The sequence below is a fragment of the Hemicordylus capensis genome, chromosome 5 (assembly GCF_027244095.1).
Source record: "Hemicordylus capensis ecotype Gifberg chromosome 5, rHemCap1.1.pri, whole genome shotgun sequence".
NCBI lineage: Eukaryota > Metazoa > Chordata > Lepidosauria > Squamata > Cordylidae > Hemicordylus > Hemicordylus capensis.
Window position 1 is genome coordinate 242,793,124 of NC_069661.1, and position 20,610 is coordinate 242,813,733.

At 44.3% G+C, this 20,610-nt stretch overlaps 2 protein-coding genes across 7 annotated transcripts in view; one reads left to right on the forward strand and one right to left on the reverse strand.

The window, feature by feature from the left end:
* LOC128328328 (1-phosphatidylinositol 4,5-bisphosphate phosphodiesterase zeta-1-like) overlaps positions 1-996 on the reverse strand; it is a 64,317-nt gene extending 63,321 nt beyond the window's left edge. The window contains exon 1 of one of the 2 annotated variants that reach the window (XM_053258206.1): positions 522-996. In XM_053258206.1, coding sequence (XP_053114181.1) covers positions 522-534 — 13 coding nt within the window. In that variant the 5' untranslated portion in view covers positions 535-996. The remainder of the gene's footprint in view (positions 1-521) is intronic. The other variant, XM_053258208.1, reaches the window with a different exon arrangement.
* Positions 600-18,647, forward strand: CAPZA3 (capping actin protein of muscle Z-line subunit alpha 3). Of its 5 annotated transcripts, none has more exons than XM_053258210.1 (4): positions 8,573-8,851; positions 9,277-10,474; positions 16,291-17,599; positions 17,687-18,647. In XM_053258210.1, exons 1-2 carry the CDS (start codon positions 8,665-8,667, stop codon positions 10,215-10,217), a joined length of 1,128 nt encoding a protein of 375 aa, XP_053114185.1. In that variant the 5' UTR covers positions 8,573-8,664; the 3' UTR covers positions 10,218-10,474; positions 16,291-17,599; positions 17,687-18,647. The 5 variants fall into 5 exon arrangements, with proteins under 5 accessions (XP_053114188.1, XP_053114185.1, XP_053114186.1 ...); XM_053258211.1 differs by having other exon boundaries at positions 16,291-16,454; positions 18,506-18,647; XM_053258213.1 differs by lacking the exon at positions 8,573-8,851 and adding an exon at positions 600-1,101 and having other exon boundaries at positions 16,291-18,647.
* The last annotated feature ends 1,963 nt before the right edge of the window (positions 18,648-20,610 follow it).

Below are 20,610 nucleotides of genomic sequence, written 5' to 3' on the forward strand. Positions count from 1 at the left end.
ACCACGATTCGGGTTTTTCATTGCACATTAGACTGTAATCAGGCTACAATCTTTAAAAATCCACTTTTTGCATCCATTAGGGGTGCAACTTCAAACTCGCAATAAAACCTGCTGGGCGAAAGACGCCCTGGAAAGCAGGCCATAAAATACAAGGTAACAACAGCAACCACAATTGTAATAATTTCCACCAGAAGGGAGGGTTTGGGAATTAATATTGTGTGTGTGCACGCTCATGTGCACGCGTATGGGCGATTGCGCTACTGTTTTGAGGCTGAAAGCCACTGGTGGCCAACCCGAGAGTCTCCAGCTGTTACTGGACTGCAGCTCCCATCATCCCCAGCCATAATTTACTGCAGCAGGGGGTGACGGAAGTTGTAGTCCGAGGTAGCAGCTGGAGAGCCCCACTGTGCCCCCCCCCGCGCGGCAGGACGGAGATTCCTCCCCGCCCGCACCCCCACTCCTTCGACCAGGGCGGGGACCAATCAGAGCCAGGGCTCTTCCTCCTCTCCTGCAGGAAGGATATTTATTCTCCATGGTGCCGTCGTCGCCTCCTCCTGCGCATGGCCTTCGTGTCTGCTCCTTGCTGCGATGGTCTCAGCAGCGCTCAGCGCGGCATAGCCTGCTTAGCCGCTCGCTCGCCCGCCCGCCCAGCCGCCTGCGGCTCTTCCGCGCGTCTTCCTCGCCCGCCAGCCCACCCGCCCGCGCCCCCTCGGTCGCAACTGCCCGCGCGGCGAGGCCCCCAGCCGAGGGGAAGGCGCGCGGGCGCCTCTATGGCGCGCACCGCCAGCACGTGGGCAGGCCGGTGGCGTCACAATCGCTTCGCGGCCGGCCAGTCCAGACGGCCCCGCTCCCGTCCCCGAGACCCCTGAAGCTCCCCGAGAAGTCGCTCGTGCCGCACACGGCGGCGGGCCCTTCCCCTTTGCATCTCCCTCGCTCCCCGCGCGCAGTGCAGTGGTGCCCCCCCTGCGACCCTCGATCTCCTCCTCGCCTTCCTTCCACCGCCTTTCCAAAAAAAAAACCAACCACAAAAACCCTCCGGAGACTGTATGGTGTTTCCCCACCCGACGCCGACCCATTATTTCGCGCTGCCTTCGGGAAGCAGTTGAGTGGGAGATTCAAAACCCCCGCGCGCACACATCTCGCTGTCGCTTCGCTTCCTCAGTTCCTGGCTGGCTGCTCCACACCTGGTGCTTGGTCCGCCTCAGCCCAAGGCTGGGAACTCTGGGGTTTGTGGTGTTGGGCCGGGCAGTAAGCGATTAAAGGGTGCCTCTGCGCACGTGCAGAGTCGTTCTTCTCCTTCGCAGCTAAGCGCGCACAACCAGCCCTGCGCCCGACCCGCTTCCTTCCTTCTACTCTGCTGTGCGCACTGCGGCTTCGGATGCGATTTGCGGGAGGTAGCAGGATGTGGTGGAAAGCTGTCACTTCCATGCGATCTATTCATTCTTCAAGATTCACACATGCAAAGATCTGTAGGAGATCCCCGACCCCTACCTCCTTCAGGGAGGAGAGCTGGTCTTGTGGTAGCAAGCATGACTTGTCCTCAGGCCCGTAGCCAGCTGCCACACCAAAAAATTCTCTTTCTTCCTCAGCCTCACTGTTTTCACTGAACATTTTATAACCCTTCCCTTACTTCTGCAATCCCACCCACCCCCAACCAAAAAAAATAAAAAAATTGAGCTGGTCTTGTGGTAGCAATCATGACTTGTCCCCTTAGCTAAGCAGGGTCTGCCCTGGTTGCATATGAATGGGAGGCTAGAAGTGTGAGCACTGAAAGATATTCAGGAGCCACTCTGGAAAGAGCGGAAGGTTCTACTTCCCTCCCTGGCAGCATCTCCAAGACAGGCTGAGAGAGATTCCTGCCTGCAGCCTTGGAGAAGCCACTGCCAGTCTGTGAAGACAATACCGAGCTAGATGGACCTATGGTCTGACTCAGTATATGGCAGCTTCCGATGTTCCTATTGTTCCTGTGTCCTTTAACTTTGGACCTCAAACATACATGCTCTATGTTGGTGCCTGAAGTCCTAGAGATCTGCATAATATCACACACTCCCAGGGTCCTGATTTAACACAGAATTGAAAAGGTACAATTCTTACTTTCTGCACCTATTTTTGGCATATGCCTACCTAATGCCTAAATCAATTAAAATAGATAGCTAGATAATGCTAAAGTTTACCTGTCACTGCCTGGTGTCTGAATTTGACATAATACTGGCTTAGAACCAGTATTTTCACACAGCCATTTCAGCATAAAATTCAGGGGGAAGCCTGCCTTGTGCTAACTTCCAACTGTCATCCTGTGTGAGGCAGCCATTTTCCAAAACCACACGATTCAGCTTGACCATCATTTATGAAACATTTGCGCCCGCCGGTGACTTGCCAAAGGTCAGTCTGGGCTGAATTCTGCATATATACCAGCAGGTTAAATACAGTCTGAAACAATTCCACATAGACTGGCTATCTCTCCTCTTGTCCTCCCCATAGCTGGCAAACACACGCTGAATAGGTCAGACATGTCCCGAGTTTTGAAATTCTGAACATTTCAGCATTTGGGAAGGAGAGGTGCTGTTACAATGGCAATAGTCAGATTTACAAGATCTGAAATGTGACAGTGTCCATTCATTCTGGATTGTTGGGAAAATAAACATTTTCCTTCTGAAAGTAAATTCTCGATCAATGCATGCACGACAATTACATAGGAAAGTAGCTTATTCCATGTCAGACCATTGCTCCATCTAACTTTGCCTAAATTGACTGGCAGCAACGAATCCAGGATTTCAGACAGGGACCCTTTCCAGCCCTACCTGGAGATGCCAGGGATTGAAGCAATAGTCCTTCCCCACAGATGATTTCTGTGTTCACATAACATAAAATAAGTGTAGATATATTTTTGTTTTCTGTCAAATGCTGGGGGAAATGGCATATAGGTATAAACAAACAAGACTGAAATCCTGCAGACGGACTGTTTGAATCCCATCTTTATTTTATTTCGCAAATTTCGAGCTTGCTTTTCAACAATTGTTTTCAAAGTGGGTTACGATTAAAATAAGATACCAATAGAATCACAACAATAACAATGAAACATTGTAACTGGAACAGCCAGCAGCTCAACTATAGCATCTGAGACAAAAAAAGAGGCTTGCCTGAAGAGAAAAAATCTTGACAATTTGTTTAAAATAACCAATCTCCTGGATTTGCCTCACAGAACTTTGTAATTGATTCCAGCACTCGAGGGCCACTACTCAAAAAGAGCATTTCACAGTTGCCCCCTTGGCCTATTAGATGGTGGTGGGACTGCCAAGAGGTTTTCGTCTCCAGATCTCAAAGAGCAAGAAGGAACCTAAGGGTGAAGGCACACCCTCAGGTATCCTGGACTCAAGTTGTAAAGGTCTTCAATTGATTCCGTATCCTGACAGTCTAAAAGTACTAAGGAAGGAGCTAGGCCAGAGACTTTCCTTACAGCTAAGCTATAGCATTGAATAATAACAACTATTTGCCCTGTATGAAAAGATATACTCTTAAATACGGGACTTCTGGTAACAATTGGCCGCACACAGGCACACCACTGACTATTAAGATGCAGAGGTAGGAGAACTGCTGGTATTTGGCTCAGTCCAATGCAAATTGAAAATATTGACTTGTGCACTCCTTTCCCCCTTTTCTAGTTAATAACAGCTAATAAGAATAGTTTTTTCAGAACCATTTTGCTAAGATTAATACCTGGCTACCTTTATATGAGTAAAATTTATATCTATGAGTTTTCCTTCATGGCAAATAAGCATTTTAAAATGCGCATGAAACTGAATGAGGAATCCTCCAGGAACAATGAAGAGTATCTATATATCTATATCTATCTATAAACATCAGAGCAACTGAAGAAGGTGGAAGCCAGAATGTCTTGCACATTATATTTCTGTTTGTTAACCAACAATAAACATATACAGTTATTTTTCATTAACAACATCCTTTTGGGATCCAGAAAATACCTGCTGTCACGCCCTCGAGCTCCGACAGCGAGGAGGAAGGGGAAGCTGTCAACTTTCCAGCCGATTCAGGAGTGTCTGAGGCTGTCAGCGTTCATGAAACGGCTGTGGTAGATCCAACTAATGATTTAGAGCAGGCATGGCAACCTGAGTCAGCAGAAGGCGTGAGGGACGAATGCAAAGAAGATGAAACACCAATGACTCCACAATAGCGGAGGATCACGAGACATAAAACGCAATTAGAGGCTGTTAGGAGGAGCAAATGCCTCTTGCTGAGGGCTGACAAGCCGTGAATTCCTACCAGCTGGGAGCTCTCGGCTTGCTCTATAAATCACAGCTCCAGCTTCCTACTCATTGCTGAGAATCAACGTTCGTCAACATTCCTTGCTGACAGCGTTCAGCCAAGCCATATCCAATTTCAGCAGCTCCGCTTGCTTTGTGAACTTCCCTAGCAGCTGGCCAGTCCTTGACACCTGCATGGAGTTCTGTTTGCAGCTTTGAAAATCCCTTCCCCTCTCTCTCCCTCCTCCTAAGCCTTTTAAAGTGAAAGTTGGTCTTTGGACACAGAAACCAACTCATAGAACATACAGAAATATGAAAAGTCACAATTCTAAGCCCCCCCTCCCAATTCAAATATGCTCATTCAAATATGATAACATAACCTGCTGGACAAGACCAAATGTCCAACATTAGGGACGTTCAGTGGCACACCTGGCAAACTGGGCACCCAGACTGCCCCAGCCGCGAACCCTCCCCCCATGAGCCCTTCCCCTGCCACGAGCCCTCCTCCCTGCAGCGAGCCCTCTCCGATATTCCAGCCTCCCATGTGCACGGCCGGGGGTTAGGGTGAGGCGATGTTACAAATTGAGCTTATTCTGCCTGCTCCTAGAAGCCTCCCTGATTGCAACTGCATCTCCAGGCTTGGAGATTGCACTTTTGCTAAGCTCTGCAGTGCACTGCAATGCGAGCTCCCAGTCTATGTTATACATGGGGACAATTCGCTTAGTTGGCAGTGGACTGGTTGCCCCTAGATTTGACTTCCAGCCCCACAAATTGGAAAGGGGCTTAGCTTCACACTCTCTATGAGGGGTGCCCAGCTAAGCAGACTCCCAGGACTAGCTACTGCAAGTGTCTGGCATCTAAGATCATTTCAGCCTTGGAATGAAATCTAAACTCCCCTCTTCCTCTCGCAAAGAGAGACAATACCTGGCCATCAGGCCAGGGAGAAAAGACAGATAAGTGCAACTGCAGCCTCCATTACAATAGGGATGAGTCGGGTGATGTAACTTTGAAGAGGTGCCCATCAAAATTCTTGCCAGAATTATTGGGAAGCCCATCCCAGCACAGGGTATTCTTTAAATGCATCACAATCAGCCTTGAATGCCACAGGCAATTCACACACATTCCTACCTGGGAAGGACTAAGACACTGCATTCCAAAAAATGGTTGTCTGGGCTCTCCTGTTCCGCAGAGCAGGAAAAAGACAAGTGCCCCCAAGGCACGTTTTGGGATATAAGTATCCCTAATTCCATGACCCAGTGTGCTTCCTCGTGTATTATTACACCTGGGACTCCTACTTCGAAACATCTCAGTGTTCCTTTGTGCCTCTCACTCTGGACCCCAGCAGACTGCAACAAGAAACTCCACCTTGGTGTTCCCCTCTTCAGGACAAGTGATATAGCCTCTTGCCCAGCTACTTCAGGGTTGAATCTATCCCTTTCTCTTATTTCTGCCCCTCTATCTTAAAGGACTTCTCTAGCCCACCTGGGAATTTACACATAATTTGGAACTTTAAGCTAAATGTGGCTTACATAGTCTGTTTCTTAGCATATTTCTAGTGCTTTTAAACTAGGGCCACATAGTAATTTATTCTGCTTTTATTTGTAATAAACTCCTTTTTGATTTAATTAAAACCTCTCTCAAGCCGATTATCTTGACTTCATACGCTTGCACAAATGAAGGCTGATTGGAACTGTCTCCCCTTTTGAGCTAAATTCCCCACATTCGCCCGAACTAGGGGGTGCAGGCCAATCACCCTCGAGGCAGTTCCATTAACAGCAATCTCCAATTGGGTATTCAGAGAGGGAGTGTGACGCTGTTGATCCTTTGGGATCTCTTGGTGGCTTTCAATACCATCAACCATAGTATCCTTCTGGGTCGCCTGAGGGAGTTGGGATTAGGTGGCAATGTTTTACAGTGGTTCCATTTCTACCTCTCGGGTAGATTCCAGATAGTGTCAATTGGAGACTGTTGCTCTGCAAAGCAAGCATTTTTGTGTGGAGTTCCACAAAGCTCCATACTGTCTCCAGTGCTCTTTAACATCTACATTAAACTGGTGGGATAAATCATCAGGAGATTTGATGCAGTGTGTTATCAATGTGCTGATGACACCCAAATCTATTTCCCCCCATTAACTTGATCAGGAAATGGCATAACTTTCCTAAAGCCTGCCTGGAGGCAGTCATGGGCTGGATAAGGGATAGAAAATTGAAGTTGAATCCAAATAAGACAGAGGTACTGATTGTTAGGGGTCAAGACCCAAGAGATGGATTAGATCTGCCTGTTCTGGGTGGGGTTACACTCCCCCTGAAAGATCAAGTTTGTAGCTTGGGAATGCTCCTGGATCAAAAACTCTGTCTGGTTCCTCAGGCTGAGGCAGTAACCAGGAGCGCTTTTTATTAGCTTTGGCTGATATGCCAGCTATGCCTGTTTCTGGAGGTAAATGACCTTAAAACGCTTGTATAGATGCCGGTAACTTCCAGGCTTGACTACTGTAACGCATGTGGGGCTGCTTTTGTATGTAGTCTGAAAACTACAACTGGTACAGAATGTGGCAGCCAGGTTGGTCTTTGGGACCGAAAGGACCATATAGCACTGATTCTGAAAGAACTGCATTGGCTGCCAATATGTTTCTGAGCAAAATACAAGAGTGCTGGTCATTAGCTATAAGCCCTGAATGGCTTAGGTCCAGAGTACTTAAGAGAGCACCTCCTTAGTCATGAACCCTGATGCCTATTAAGATCATTTGGGGAAGTCCGGTTACAGTTGCCACCAGCTCACCAGCTCGTCTGGTGGCGACTCAGGGCCAGACCTTCTCTGTGGCTGCCCCAGGGCTTTGGAATGCACTCCCTGTCAAAATAAGATCCTCTCCATCTCTTATTGCTTTTAAAAAGACCTTTAAGACACACCTGTTTTCTCTGGCTTTTGATTAAAACAAATTTTAAACCATTTACTTGTTTCTCTGGCTTTTGATTAAAACAAATTTTAAACCATTTACTTGGTTTACACTGTGAAATTGTTTTAATTATTTTACTCTGTGAATTGTTTTTAATTGTTTTTATTCTGTGAAACTATTATTTTTTATTTTATTTATTTTTACATTTCTATACCGCCTTTCGTTAAAAGAAAACCCCAAGGCGGTTTTGTAACGGATTATGTACACTGCATGCATATATATATATATCAGGCAGTGTATAAATATGATAGATAAACAAACAAACAACATCTGGGGACCCAAGTCTGAGATGTCCTGCTTTAGCTTTTTTGCATAAGGAAATTGCTCCAAGCCCAAATCATTTTGCTCACCTTTTTCATGTTTTGCAATATCCAGATTTTTAAATACTTCAGCACCTGCAGGATGTGCACTAAATCATAAGAGCTGCAAATCTTGCTCATGGACCCTATAAGGACACTATATTAATCAGACCCAAATAAAATGTTTTAGAGAGGATTAAGATGCTGACAATGATAATGAATAATTCTAATGTAAATATGCAAACTACTTGTAGCAGTAGTAGTACTTTACTGTCCCTGTTATATTTATTGCCACAGCAGCCCCATGTTTATTCCCATTTTATAGACAACTAGTATGTGTAAGCCCGTTGTAATAACGGGTTCTAGTGGGGGGGTGCTGCTCTTGGAGGCCAAGACCCGACGGGGAGAGTGGAGAAGGGGAGGCTGCCGCAGCTCACCGTATACCGCACTGTTGCTGCGGCCGCCGCCTCCGCCATCGGGGCCAGTCGCCCCGCCGCGGCCACCGCCACCTCGGCCCGCACTCTCCTTTGGCGTTGGCGGTGGCCGCTTCTCCTCGGCCCGCTGATCCTCCTCCTCCCGGCCCTCTCGCCGTGGCGGCGGCTGCCGCCATCGGGGCCAGTTGCCCCGCCGTGGCCACTGCCACCTCTGGCCGAGGCCGCGGCTCTGCCACCACCTCGCCAGCACTCTTTTCCCGTTGGCGGCGGCCGCTTCTCCTAGGCCGCCGCTTCCCCTGTTCCAACATGGGCGCCCGTCTCTGGGCGGCCGTGTCTTTTTAGGCCGATCTGGGCATGCGCTCCGCAGCAAAAAGACACGTGCAGCAAAAAGACACGTGCAGCACGTGCAGCATTTTATGGTATAGGATATTACATGAAAATGATTCGCTCAAAGCAATATGGTGTCCATGTGGGATTTCAATTAAACTTTGTAAGAAATGTTCCTTCTAGTAGAAGACACAAACTTTGTTCCTTTTTTGGACAAGGACCAGTTATTTTAAATAATGCCTTGCTACACAGACCATGCAGCAAAGTTGCTTCGACTTGTCAACTCTGTGTTGTTGGCATCACAATGGAGGTGACTGACTGTATGGAGGCAGGCTCAGCTTGTAGCTGCATGGGAGACTTGGGCTAAGACAAAACCGTAATGCACCAACATGTGCAAGGGAGAGTGCAAGTGTTTGAACTGTTGTCGTTGTTTATGCTGCTGCTGCCGTGGTTGTAAACGATGTTTCCGTTGTTGCTGGCGCCGCTGTTGTAAACGACGTCGTAAAAAACGAAAAAAGGATTCGATCGACCGTCGTTTGGATGAATTGATTAAAGAGTTGGATGAATTGGAAAAAGGTCTTATCTCCAGTCTCCTAATATTGGGGGGGGGGGGCAAGACCACAGCTCACAAGTAAACCACTGGCCAGTTTCCAATGAACCACCTAGCATGTGTGGTTGCTGTGCTTCATGCAAAGATTTTTGGACTAGGTGGATTTTAGTATGATCAGCAATGAATTGTGTTCTGAAGCAAGAACACATCCTCAGGATCTCTTAGTCCAGGTAAGACTGCTCTGTGCTGAGAGATCTTGTATCCTCACTCTGGCTTTGTAAATGTCCCAATTTCTGATGGAAATCAGCGTTGCTTGCAGTGGGCACAAGAGGCAAGGGGTTTTTGGCGGTGATATCAACAAACATTTAAGTGTTTTATTATGTAAAAGTCATACATTTAACAGAGCTGGAGTTTAATGTTTCCCCCCCTCCAATTTTGATCCCACCTTTAGAGTCTGAATTTGAAGAGTTCACAGAAGAGTATGAACCAGATGAATTGCCTGAAAATGTTGACTTAGCTAAGGAACAGAAAATAAAATTCATCTGCAGTTTGCTACAACAGGCCCCACCAGGAGAATTCACCAATGTTTTTGAAGATCTCCGTATCTTAGTCCAGGATGACCAGCTCATGAGGCTGGAGGCTGCTCAAGTGTCTGCTCAACACACTAGAAACAATTTTACATCTGTGACACTCAAAGGGGGCAATGCCCTAGTGACTCGATACAATGATCTTGGAGGACATCGCTTCTTTGATCCACAGATCAAGCTTTCTTTTAAGTTTGACCACCTGAGTGGAAGAGCTGATAAATTTCTGTTCCATCATGACACCATCGGAGATGATGCCGAATTATGGAGAGCAACCCTCAATGTGGCTTTAGAGTCGTATATGACTAAACACTTCCTTTCAGGAGACTGCCGTGTGTTCAAAAAAAACCTGACAAGCAGCCCCTTCTTTGTGGTCTGCATTGAAGGCCACCAGTATAAGCCTTTAGATTTCTGGAATGGTCTTTGGAAATCAGAGTGGACGTTTGCCTTTACCCCACCTGCTACACAGATCAAGGGCAACATTCATTTGCAGATACACTATTTCAAAGGAGCGAACCTCCATTTGACAGTGAACGAAGCCATAGAAGAATCCATCACCTTAATTAACCGGGCCCAGTTTGCTTTGGATGTTACAAAATTAATTGAAGCTGAAGACAACAAATTTCAGATTGGTTTGGTGGAAGGCCTCCAGACCCTGTCAGAAGAAATATGGACTGGAGCACTCCGTCGGCAGCTCCCAGTCACTCGTACTGTCATCGAGTGGGATAAAGTGCTGACTAGTCAGAGCACAGAGGTGCAGGCATCTGGAAATGATATACCATTAAGTTTGCTGAAGTGTCTTTTGTGAATGAAATATAGGCCAAATAAAACAGCAATCACTGAGTAGATTCACTTGATTGATTGCCTGATGGTCCATGGGAATGTTGACTCTTTCAGCACAACAAATGCTATCCAGGTCAGTATTATCCAAACTAGCAGGTTTTCATTTACTTCTTTGTTTGCTGGGAAATATCAGAACCTTTTGCAAAAGAAAAGAGCTTCTTCCATTAACATGATGACCAAGACTAATACGACCATGCCTTTATACCACAATGAAACGCAAAGGTAAGCCCAAAGATGTGTATAAAGGTAACGTTGTGCTGTCGAATTGGTGTCAAATCCTGGCAACCATAGAGCCATGTGATTTTCTTTGGTAGAATACGGGGGGCGGGGGTTACCATTGCCATCTCCTGAAAGATGTGTATAACTGTCTTTAATACAGTTATCCTTCTCTTCATACACCCAATACCTTTTGAGGCCCTGCAGACTCTTCCTTAGGAAATTCTGGAACTACAAGGGGAGCTAGTTTCCTTTCTTTCTCCCAGCCTTCTGAAACCTCTTCTACCATACCTAGGAACATAGGAGGCTGCCATACTGAGTCAGACCATTGGTCCATCTAGTTCATTATTGTCTACACTGACTGGCAGCAGCTTCTCCAAGGTTCCAGGCAGGCGTCTTTCCCACCCCTTCCTGGAGATGCCAGGAATTGAACGTGGGACTTTCAGCATGCTAAGCAGATGCTCTACCACTGAGCCACGCCCCATACATACAGTGTGGTGTAGTGGTTAGAGTGCTGGACTAGAACCGGGGAGACCCGAGTTCAAATCCCCATTCAGCCATGAAACTAGCTGGGTGACTCTGGGCCAGTCGCTTCTCTCTCAGCCTAACCTACTTCACAGGGTTGTTGTGAAAGAGAAACAAGTATGTAGTACACCGCTCTGGGCTCCTTGGAGGAAGAGTGGGATATAAATGTAATAATAATAATAATAATAATAATAATTCCCTGGCTTACTGGTTTGCAGCGGATCATGGGTGGGAAGCAACTCTCAGTCATGTGAGCAGAGTTCAATCCAGACACCTCAGTAAGAACTAGGCTATAATCATATAGCATTATAGCAGTGTTGGATTCCCAACTCTGACTGGAACTATTCCTGCAGATTTGATTTGATTTTTTGCTCCAGTATTTCCCCCAATACTTTTCACAATATCTTAAGGAATGTTTTCAAGAGTCACCTGGAAATTGATACTGATTCCTAGAGTCTCCAGGCCAATCCTGGATGGCTGGCAATCTTACCGTAAGGACACATTTTACAGCTGATCATGAAAAGCACAGGCACATTGATGGAAGCAATTTATGTTCAACTGAACAGTGTCCAGATAGATGAAGAAAATGACACTCATAAGGGAACAGTGCAATATGAGCATTTTCTTAGACAACAGAATTATTTATTCATTAAGATTTCTTTTCTCCTTTCCCCACTGACATTTCTGTTACATTTGCTGGAGTGTTTGCCTTAGAGAATATGTGAATAAGGGGAGCTACTAAGTGCGCAGAGCAGGCCACAAATCATGAGACTATTATAATGAGTTTTTCATGGTCCATTGTCATTTAGTTATCTTCATAGAATCACTACCCTCTATTTGCAAATGATCCCCATTAGCACACACACATTTAAAAGGCATCTATTATATTAATTCTCCTGGGTGTGCCTTGGAATGTGCGTTCCAACTCCCAGCTGATTGGCTGGGCAGCGGGCGGGCCTGATTGGCTGAGGGGCACCCAGGAGGATTGGTTGCCATGGCGGTGGTCCAGCCGTGGAGGCCAGAGGTGGTGGGCCCAGCCGTGGAGGCAAGGCCCAGGAGGGGGGAAAGAAAGGGGGGCAGAGGTGGCGGTGGGGAGTAGAGGTGGCTGGGCCCGGAAGAGGAGACTGGGGCAGAAGGGGGGCAGGGAGAGGTAACCGCTGGCCCCAAAGAGTGCACAGATGGTCTGTGTGGGGTCGGCTAGTGTGTATATATTTTACACTGTGTAATTCCATAGGTGGCAACATTTTATGCAGGCCATATTTCTGTTTATCTAGAAGGCTATTTATTTATTTATTTATTTGTACACCACCCAATATGTTATTATATTTGTACACCACCTAATTTCATAGATGGCAACATTTTATGCAGGCCATATTTCTGTTTCTCTAGAAGGCTATTTATATATTTATCTACTTACTTATTATATTTGTACACCACCCCAAACTTCCATCTCTGGGTGGTTTACGTCAACATAAAACAAATTAAAACAGGAATTAAAACCTTAAAACAATTAAAAACTACAAGTCTAGTTAAAAGCTTGGGTAAAAAAATGTGTCTTTAGAGACTTTTAATAAGCTGTCGGGGAGGCTCTTATTTAAGCAGGGAGCACATTTCAGAGTCTTGAGGTGGAAACAGAGAAGGCCTGTACTTGTGTAGCCACCAGGCAATAGGCATGAGCATGAATCATGATTCGCTCACTGATTTGAAGCACAGCCTGGGCACCTTTAAAAGGGAGGAGAGCAGGTCTGGAGTCTAAGTCTGCTAACTTGGCAAAGAGGCACCTTTTAACATGGTGATTCTCTTTATTTAGCAGGGGGAGAGTAACTGGCCCTCTCCACCCCCAGCACAGTACCTCCAGTGACTGTTGCTGGTGTTTATCTTATGTTTCTTTTGAGATTGTGAGCCCTTTGGGGACAGGGATCCATCTTATTTATTTATTATTTCTCTGTGTAAACCACCCTGAGACATTTTTGGAAGGATAGTATAGAAATCGAATTGTTGTTGTTGTTGTTATTAATAAGATGTCGGCCAGAATACAAGAGATTTAATCTGCAAAGAATTAATTTAAAATGTCACAACAGGTGACAATTCTGACTCAAGGGAGGAAGGGCATTTGCCAGTCCTCTCACAACCCTAAACAACTCTGCTGGACGTGAGCTTGCAGATGCAATACGGGGGTGGAGGATCATTTCTTTGCTGCACATATTGTGTGAGCATAGGTCTTCAAATGTGCTCTATGTTGTAATCCGTTGGATTTGAGTCAACTCAATGTTGACTCAAAATGTTGTTGTTGTTGTAAACCTGTACCAAGGGGCCAACTTTGAAATGGGTAAGAGAGGACACTTAGGAGAGATCATCTCTACTGCCCTGGTGAGTTTGTTGTTCCAGTTCTCCACCATGGCATTAACAGAATCACTGACATTTATACAAAGAGATGTAGGCTAGAAGTCAAGGTACATCCCAAGCCATTTGAAAGCACATCAGACCAGAGTACAAAATTTCCATAAAATATAACAGAGATTTTAATGGTTGAAGAACCTTGCTGGATCAGATAAAAGATACGTCTGGTCTAGAATCCTTTCTCCCACAAATGAACAATCAGGGGAAGCTCACAAGGAGAGTATGAAGGCATTGCCCTTCTCTGTTGAATGTCCCCATAACTGATATTCAGAGACATACTACCTCTGAACATGGAAGTTCCATTTGGCTATCATGACTAATCACCACTGGTAGACCTATCCTCCATGAATTTAACCCCCTTTTGAAGCCATCTAAGCCAATTAAGCCAATACTAAAGCCCTCTTCAGATGTTATAAAAACTGATACTCTACTTTTAGTTTTTAGCTTTTTACTAATAACTTTTAATTTGAAACTGTTCTGTTTGTAACTTTAAATGTGGTTTTAACTTGGTCTTTTAACTTGTTTAATTTTATTAATCTTTTACTTCATATTGCATGTACTGTATTTTATTAATGTTGTGAGCTGCCCCAAGCAGTAGTGTACTGGAGGAGTGGGGCATAAATAGTTTAAATACATACATACATACATACATACATACATACATACATACATACATACTTGAGTACAGTGTCCCTGTACAGTGAGAGCATGCTGTTACAGGCACATGTATGTACCCCAACCTTAGACTTAAAGGCACCAACTCAGAAGTATGTGGAATTCAGGCCTATGTCTGATTTCATTTTATATTTAGAGTTCAATTAAGGCCTGGACTCAAGGTGAACTGATACCCAGGTCAACTGCTCTGTGAAGGAGGAGGCAATCCAGCACTGTATTGTGAAATGGCTACTCAAGGGAGTACAAAAGCCAGGCCTGAATGCTGAATGCTATATCGAAATGCTAAAATGTGACTCACTACCAGACAATGTCTGTGGAAGAGGCCAGAGGCTGATCTCCCCTCTCCTGTTGCAAGAAGGCAGCCTTAATCCTTGTCAACGATTAACTCAATTGCTCTCTATAGAGATTCAACATAGGTAGATGCATACAAAGAAAACACCTATATATAATTCTTACCTCACTGACAGGATGCTTCTGCCCTAGTCAAATGTATTGATTAACTCGTCTCACACATGTACCCCTTTTTATGTTACTTTAAATATTCTCTTGTTATAATTACACACTAGACAGAGGTACACAAGAAATAATGTAATTGCTGTCTCACACAAATAGAACTAATTATCTCACTAACTCCTGACTTTTAAAACATTTTGGGGTCAGACTGGCAAATCGGGGAAGATGCCATTTGTAGCTCAGAGATGCAGATTTGCTTTGGGCAATGTTCCCCCCTCCCTTCCTAAGCGCACAGTTTATAGAAGATGAGGTTCAGATCTCTCTGGACTGGCCAATATCCTGAATAATTAAAAGACATTGTCCAGAAGGTAACAGCATTGTCACCCCTTTTTGAGGACCCAGGAAAATATGAGATTTGAATAGATTAAAGGAAAATACACTATAAAGAATGAGGCTACTGGACAGAGAGTTGGCAGTCTTGTGCCTACGGGCAATCTTGTGCCTACATGCAAGACATGCTCACAAGCGATCCCAGAGTTTGCTGCTAAGCCGTGGGGCAACAAGCAGGAACTCTGTCCATGGACAGAAGCTGTCTGTGACTTCTACTGCGCAGTGAGAAGTCAAGACTTCCCCAGCCATGGTGCTCTGACTCTCAGCCGTGATCTGAGCAAACTGCAATAGCTCCTGTCTCCAGCCAAAGAGCCTCGCTCCTTCAGCTGAAGAGATCCACCGCTCTCAAGTCTCTGGTCCTGGTAATATGCTGCTCCTTACTAGCCTTGGGTCCATCCATCTTTCCCCCTCCTTTTCCTCCCCCCCTTCCTCTACTAATTCCTGAACCATGCCAGCCCTCAGCCTTCCTTCCCCCCCTTTTTCCGTATGTATCTGAATTGTATTAGGCTCTAGGAAGATTTAATACACACACATATGGTAGTTAGGAACACCTGGTTGAATATTGGTACTGGCTAGGATGTTCTGTTTAAATACTTTTGGTAATATTGATAGAGTGTTCTGCTTTCTGCTCAGCTAGACTGATGTGTTATTCTTTTATACTCAGTAAAGCCCATTGAATCCTTTTAGGAGTGGCTTGATCTCCTTTCTTCCTTGCGCCCAGATCCTACATGGTCACTATATAAAAGAACTTGGTCACTTGGTGACACTATGAGACAGGCCTAATTTTATATGCTAGCTAATGGGCATATTTAGTATATAAATCAGGCCCAGATGGTAACAATGCTCTGAATCACCATGTTCTGCATCACAGGAAGACTCTGACTATGTGAATTGTCCCCTTTGCTAAGCAGGGTCCACCCTGGTTTGCTTTTGAATGGGAGGCTATATGTAAGCACTGTAAGATATTCCCCACAGGGGATGGGACCACCCTGGGAAGAGCACCTGCATGCTTGCATGCAGATGGTTCCAAGTTCCCTCACTGGCAGCATCCCAAGGTAGGGCTGAGAGAGACTCCTGCCTGTAACCTTGGAGAAGCTGCTGCCAGACTGTGTCGACAATACTGAGCTAGATGGACTAATGATCTGACTCGGTATAAGGCAGTTTCCTATGTTCCTATTTGTTTCTTCAGATAAATGCTGTAACCATGGACAGCAGGATGTAGAACTTCTGAGCGCATCAGCACAGGGGCAGTACAGGATCCCCAGGTTTTATATTGTCTGAAGAGGGCTTAAGCCAATTTCCAAGAGGCACAAGAGTCGTTCCAAGAGTTGCAACAAGGAAATGGGTCCAATTGTTTTTTTTCTCTCTGGCCTTTCTAGAGACAAGATTAGAAGACAAGAGACAAGATGCAGAGACAAGATTAGAGACAAGATGCAAACAGTAGATGCAAGGATTTACCTGGGGCAGTTACTAGAAAATCAGAACTGTCCCTCATTCAATACATAATATGTACTGAACTACAGAGTATAATCTAAACTTAGATGTATGTGTGTATGTATGTATGTATGTATGTATGAGTGTACAGTAGAACTTTGTTATTCGTGGTTCTGCATATTTGTGGGTGTCTAATTGACACCCGTTTTCATTATCTGTGGAAACTAAAGTGTTAAAACCCACATATCCATGGTTCCTAGAGGGCCACAAGTGAACACAGAGGTCACTTCTGGCCACCTTTTTGTCAGGAGCCAGGAAAAACCATTTTGTGGCTCATTTCTTTAAAAAAAACCCAATTTCCCCATGATTTTTCACAGTTTGGGGGGCATTCCAAGGATTGGGGGACATTCCTGGGCATTTTTAAATGTTCTGTTTTGAAAACTTCAGTAGATGATTCTATATGAATGTGGTACATCTGTGAGTATGTACCATGGGAGCATGGTATAGTAAACAGTTTTAATAATTTTTGCTTTTTTGCTGGTTTTTGTGTGTGTGTGTTTTCACCTTTTTATTTATTTATTATTTAATTAATTAATTCAATTGCTATACTGCCCTTCCAAAAATGGCTCAGGGCAGTTTACACAGAGAAATAATAAATAAATAAGATGGATCCCTGTCCCCAAAGGGCTCACAACCTAAAAAGAAACATAAGATAGACACCAGCAACAGTTACTGGAGGTACTGTGCTGAGGGTGGATAAGGCCAGATACTCTCCCCTTGCTAAATAAAGTGAATCACCACGTTAAAAGGTGCCTCTTTGCCAAGGTAGCATGGGTAACTTGGTCCATTCTGGAACCTAACCCCGCTTTCCCTTAGGCATATTGCCTTGTTACTTGCAGTTTTGTTACTCGTGGTAGTAGGCGAGATATGGAACCCGTGTAATGAGGTTTGTTTGTATGTAGGTATGTATATATATTTGAAAATTGTGCCCTGCCTTTCTCTGCAGACTCTGGGCAGCTAAATAAATTTACAATAATAAAACAATTAGAAACATAATAAGAACAGAATAGCAGCAGCAATCATAAAAATTATACAAATATTCAAAAGCAGCATTAAATAAAAAGAATGTGAGAAACTAACAAAACCCATCAACTTGTGAAGTATGGGAAAGAAACGCTGAAAGAGGAATGTCTTCAAATTCTTTTTCAAAAATGTAAAGATCAAAAGATTAATTCTACTATGAACAACAAACAGGTATGCCACGTGTCTGAAATTATAAACCAGGATCTGAAGTATTATTTTAAGCAAACCTAGTGAGATTTATTATTTTCTTTTGAGCAGCAGAACTTACTCCTTATCAAAACAGCTTTTGAAACTCCCCTATTTCATGGACATGGAAGATGACATGGAGGAAACTATTCTGAGAAACACAAGTCCAAATCACTCTTGAATACACAGAACTTGTTACGTGGATCTTTGGATCCTAACCGCAGTGCATCAATAACAAGGACTATGGGACAGTAGATGGCATTTTGTTCTACAGATACAAAACAATGGTTGATCCTAGCACACAGTGTAGAGATTTGTTTTTTTTTTCTTTCCCCTAGCCAAAAGACAATAGTTTTAAGGCACACAAATCAGACTTAAGGCGCTTACAGCTTCAAAAGCTGTTGGAGCGGAGGGATAATTGTAATGTAGGAAGAGAAACAGAATTCAGATAAAATAGAATATACTTTGCAGTGCCAAAAATTACTGGCTCTTTCTACCATTCTGTCCACTTTTGGAACAGAGCCACTATATTGCCTGGGGAAATTAAATTCATCCTGATGAGGCTACTTGAGCAAAGACATTAATATACCTCCACAATGCTGAAAAAGACATAAACTATATATTATTGAAAAAGAAAACTGGCTGCAAGCAAATACAAATTATAAATAGATCACCAGAGCCAAAATGTTGATGGTAGGCTGCTTGGGTGAAGAAGCAAATTACTTTGGTTTCTCAAAATATAAAGGGCCTTGAAGCTTGTGCCTTTGTGCATTGAGACCCTCAGGATTAATAGGCAGCAAGGTTAAAACAGTCAAAAAACACTTAGAAGTTTTACTGTCTCCAGAATTATACAATCATATATCTAAAATACTCTCCGTTTCCTCTTCGCAGAGTGCTCCCTAGTCTTCAAGTCCAGTAGTCCAGCTGAAAATGTGAATGGAGTAGCCATTGGTCTGGAATGAAGGGATGGGTCTATCCTAAATATTGTAGGGCTACACAAGGGCCCTGGCATCCATCTTTTGGTTGTTACCAAATTTCCTGGGCCTGGCATTCAATAAATTGCGATTTCAGACTCTTCTCAGTTTATTGTCTTTGTTCCCTTCCTGTCTTCCCCTGTAAATAAATGTGGGTTTCTCCCCACAATAGTACTGTGTTCTGTGAAAATCTTAAGACATTATCCCTGCAATAAAATATCTCTAATTTCAAACCACACAGACACAAGAATTTATGCACGAGAAAGGTATTGAAATCCAAAGCAGATTGTGAGGAGCTCCAAAAAGATCTCTCCAAACTAGGTGAGTGGGTGACAAATTGGCAAATGTGGTTCAATGTAAGCAAGTGTAAAGTGATGCATAATGGGGCAAAAAAACCCAGTTTCACATATACACTGATGGGGTCTGATCTGTCAGTGACTGACCAGGAGAGAGGTCTTGGGGTCATGGTGGATAGCTCGTTGAAAGTGTCGACTCAGTGCCCGGCAGCTGTGAAAAAGGCTAATTTTATGCTAGGAATCATTAGGAAGGGGACTGAAAATACAAATGCTAATATTATAATGCCCTTGTACAAATTGATGGTGTGGCCACATTTGGAGTACTGTGTGCAGCTTTGGTCACTGTATCTTAAGAAGGACATTGCAGAACTGGAAAAAGAGCAGAAGAGGGAAACCAAGATTATCAGGCACCTGGAGCACTTTCCTTATGAGACAAGGCTACTGCATCTGGAGCTTTTTAAATTGGAAAAGAGATACAGTAACTGTGGCAGGGATATGATAGAGGTGTATAAAATCATGCATGGAGTAGAGAGAGTGGACAGAGATAATTTTTTCTACCTCTCTCACAACACTAGAACCAGGGGTCATCCCATGAAACTGACTGCCAAGAAATGCAGGACTGACAAAAGGAAGTACTTTTCCACACACCGCGTAACCAATCTATGGAATTCTCTGCTATGAGATGTGGTCATGGCCACTAGCCTGGATGGTTTTAAAAGGGGCGTAGAAAATTCATGGAGGACAGGTCTATCAATGGCTACTAATCTGAGGGCTATAGGCCACCTCCTGCCTCAGAGGCAAGATGCCTCTAAATACCAGTTGCAGGGGAACAACAGCAGGAGAGAGGGCATGCTGTCACCTCTTGCCTGTGGGCTTCTTAGAGGCATCTGGTGGGCCACTGTGGGAAACAGGATGCTGGACTGGATGGGCCTTGGACCTGATCCAGTAGGGCTGCTCTTATGTATTAAATAAAAAGATTAAAATGACAAAAAGGTAATTGTTAAAGATACTCAATAATCCTAGATACTCCACACCACTTTAAAATACTCCTAAATGTCACTGCAGCCTAACGTTTTTCTTATTCTTGTCATGCCTAAAGCACTCTTCCTTACCCTCATTTCTCTTAATTTTATCTAACATCTGCAAAGTTGACAGCTTTCATTAAATAAATACATCTGTGCTGTGCATTTGGTTAACTGTTCCACTAGAGTTTACAGGCAAGCTTTGCTCTCATATTCATCACTGAATATTTGTGACTATATCTGTGCAACCAGAATGATTTAGTCTATTCATCAACAAGTTATTTCCTTATCTGTACTGCTCAAGTAACAAAGTGTCTACAACCCAGCACTCAGACATGCTTAAGCCAATTGATTTCACTTAACTGTGTGTTATATAGTGCTCCTGGTTTTCAAGGCATTTGCTCTGTAGATATCATGGGCACATTATTTTGTCCAGGCAGAACCTATTGCAGAACCTATTGCAAGATCATGTTCACGTAGGGTTGTCTGCAGCAGAAGATCATCATCTTCTGTCCCCAGATGTCGTTGGGCTACAACTCTCATCATCCCCCCGCCACAATGGGAGTTGTAGTTCAACAACAGCTGGTTACCCAAATTTGAGAACCCCTGGCAAATTCATAGAGGACAGATCTGTTAATAGCAATGGGCTATGATAGCTAAATGGAACCTCCATGTATAGAAGAAGTATACTTCCGAATACCAGA

Excerpts from the sequence above, each read along its gene's own strand:
- CAPZA3 (XM_053258209.1), top strand. The coding sequence starts at position 8,665 with ATGTGCAAGGGAGAGTGCAAGTGTTTGAACTGTTGTCGTTGTTTATGC. Across the intron at positions 8,852-9,276 it reads GTTGGATGAATTGGAAAAAG|AGTCTGAATTTGAAGAGTTC; the intron begins GTCTTATCTCCA and ends TCCCACCTTTAG.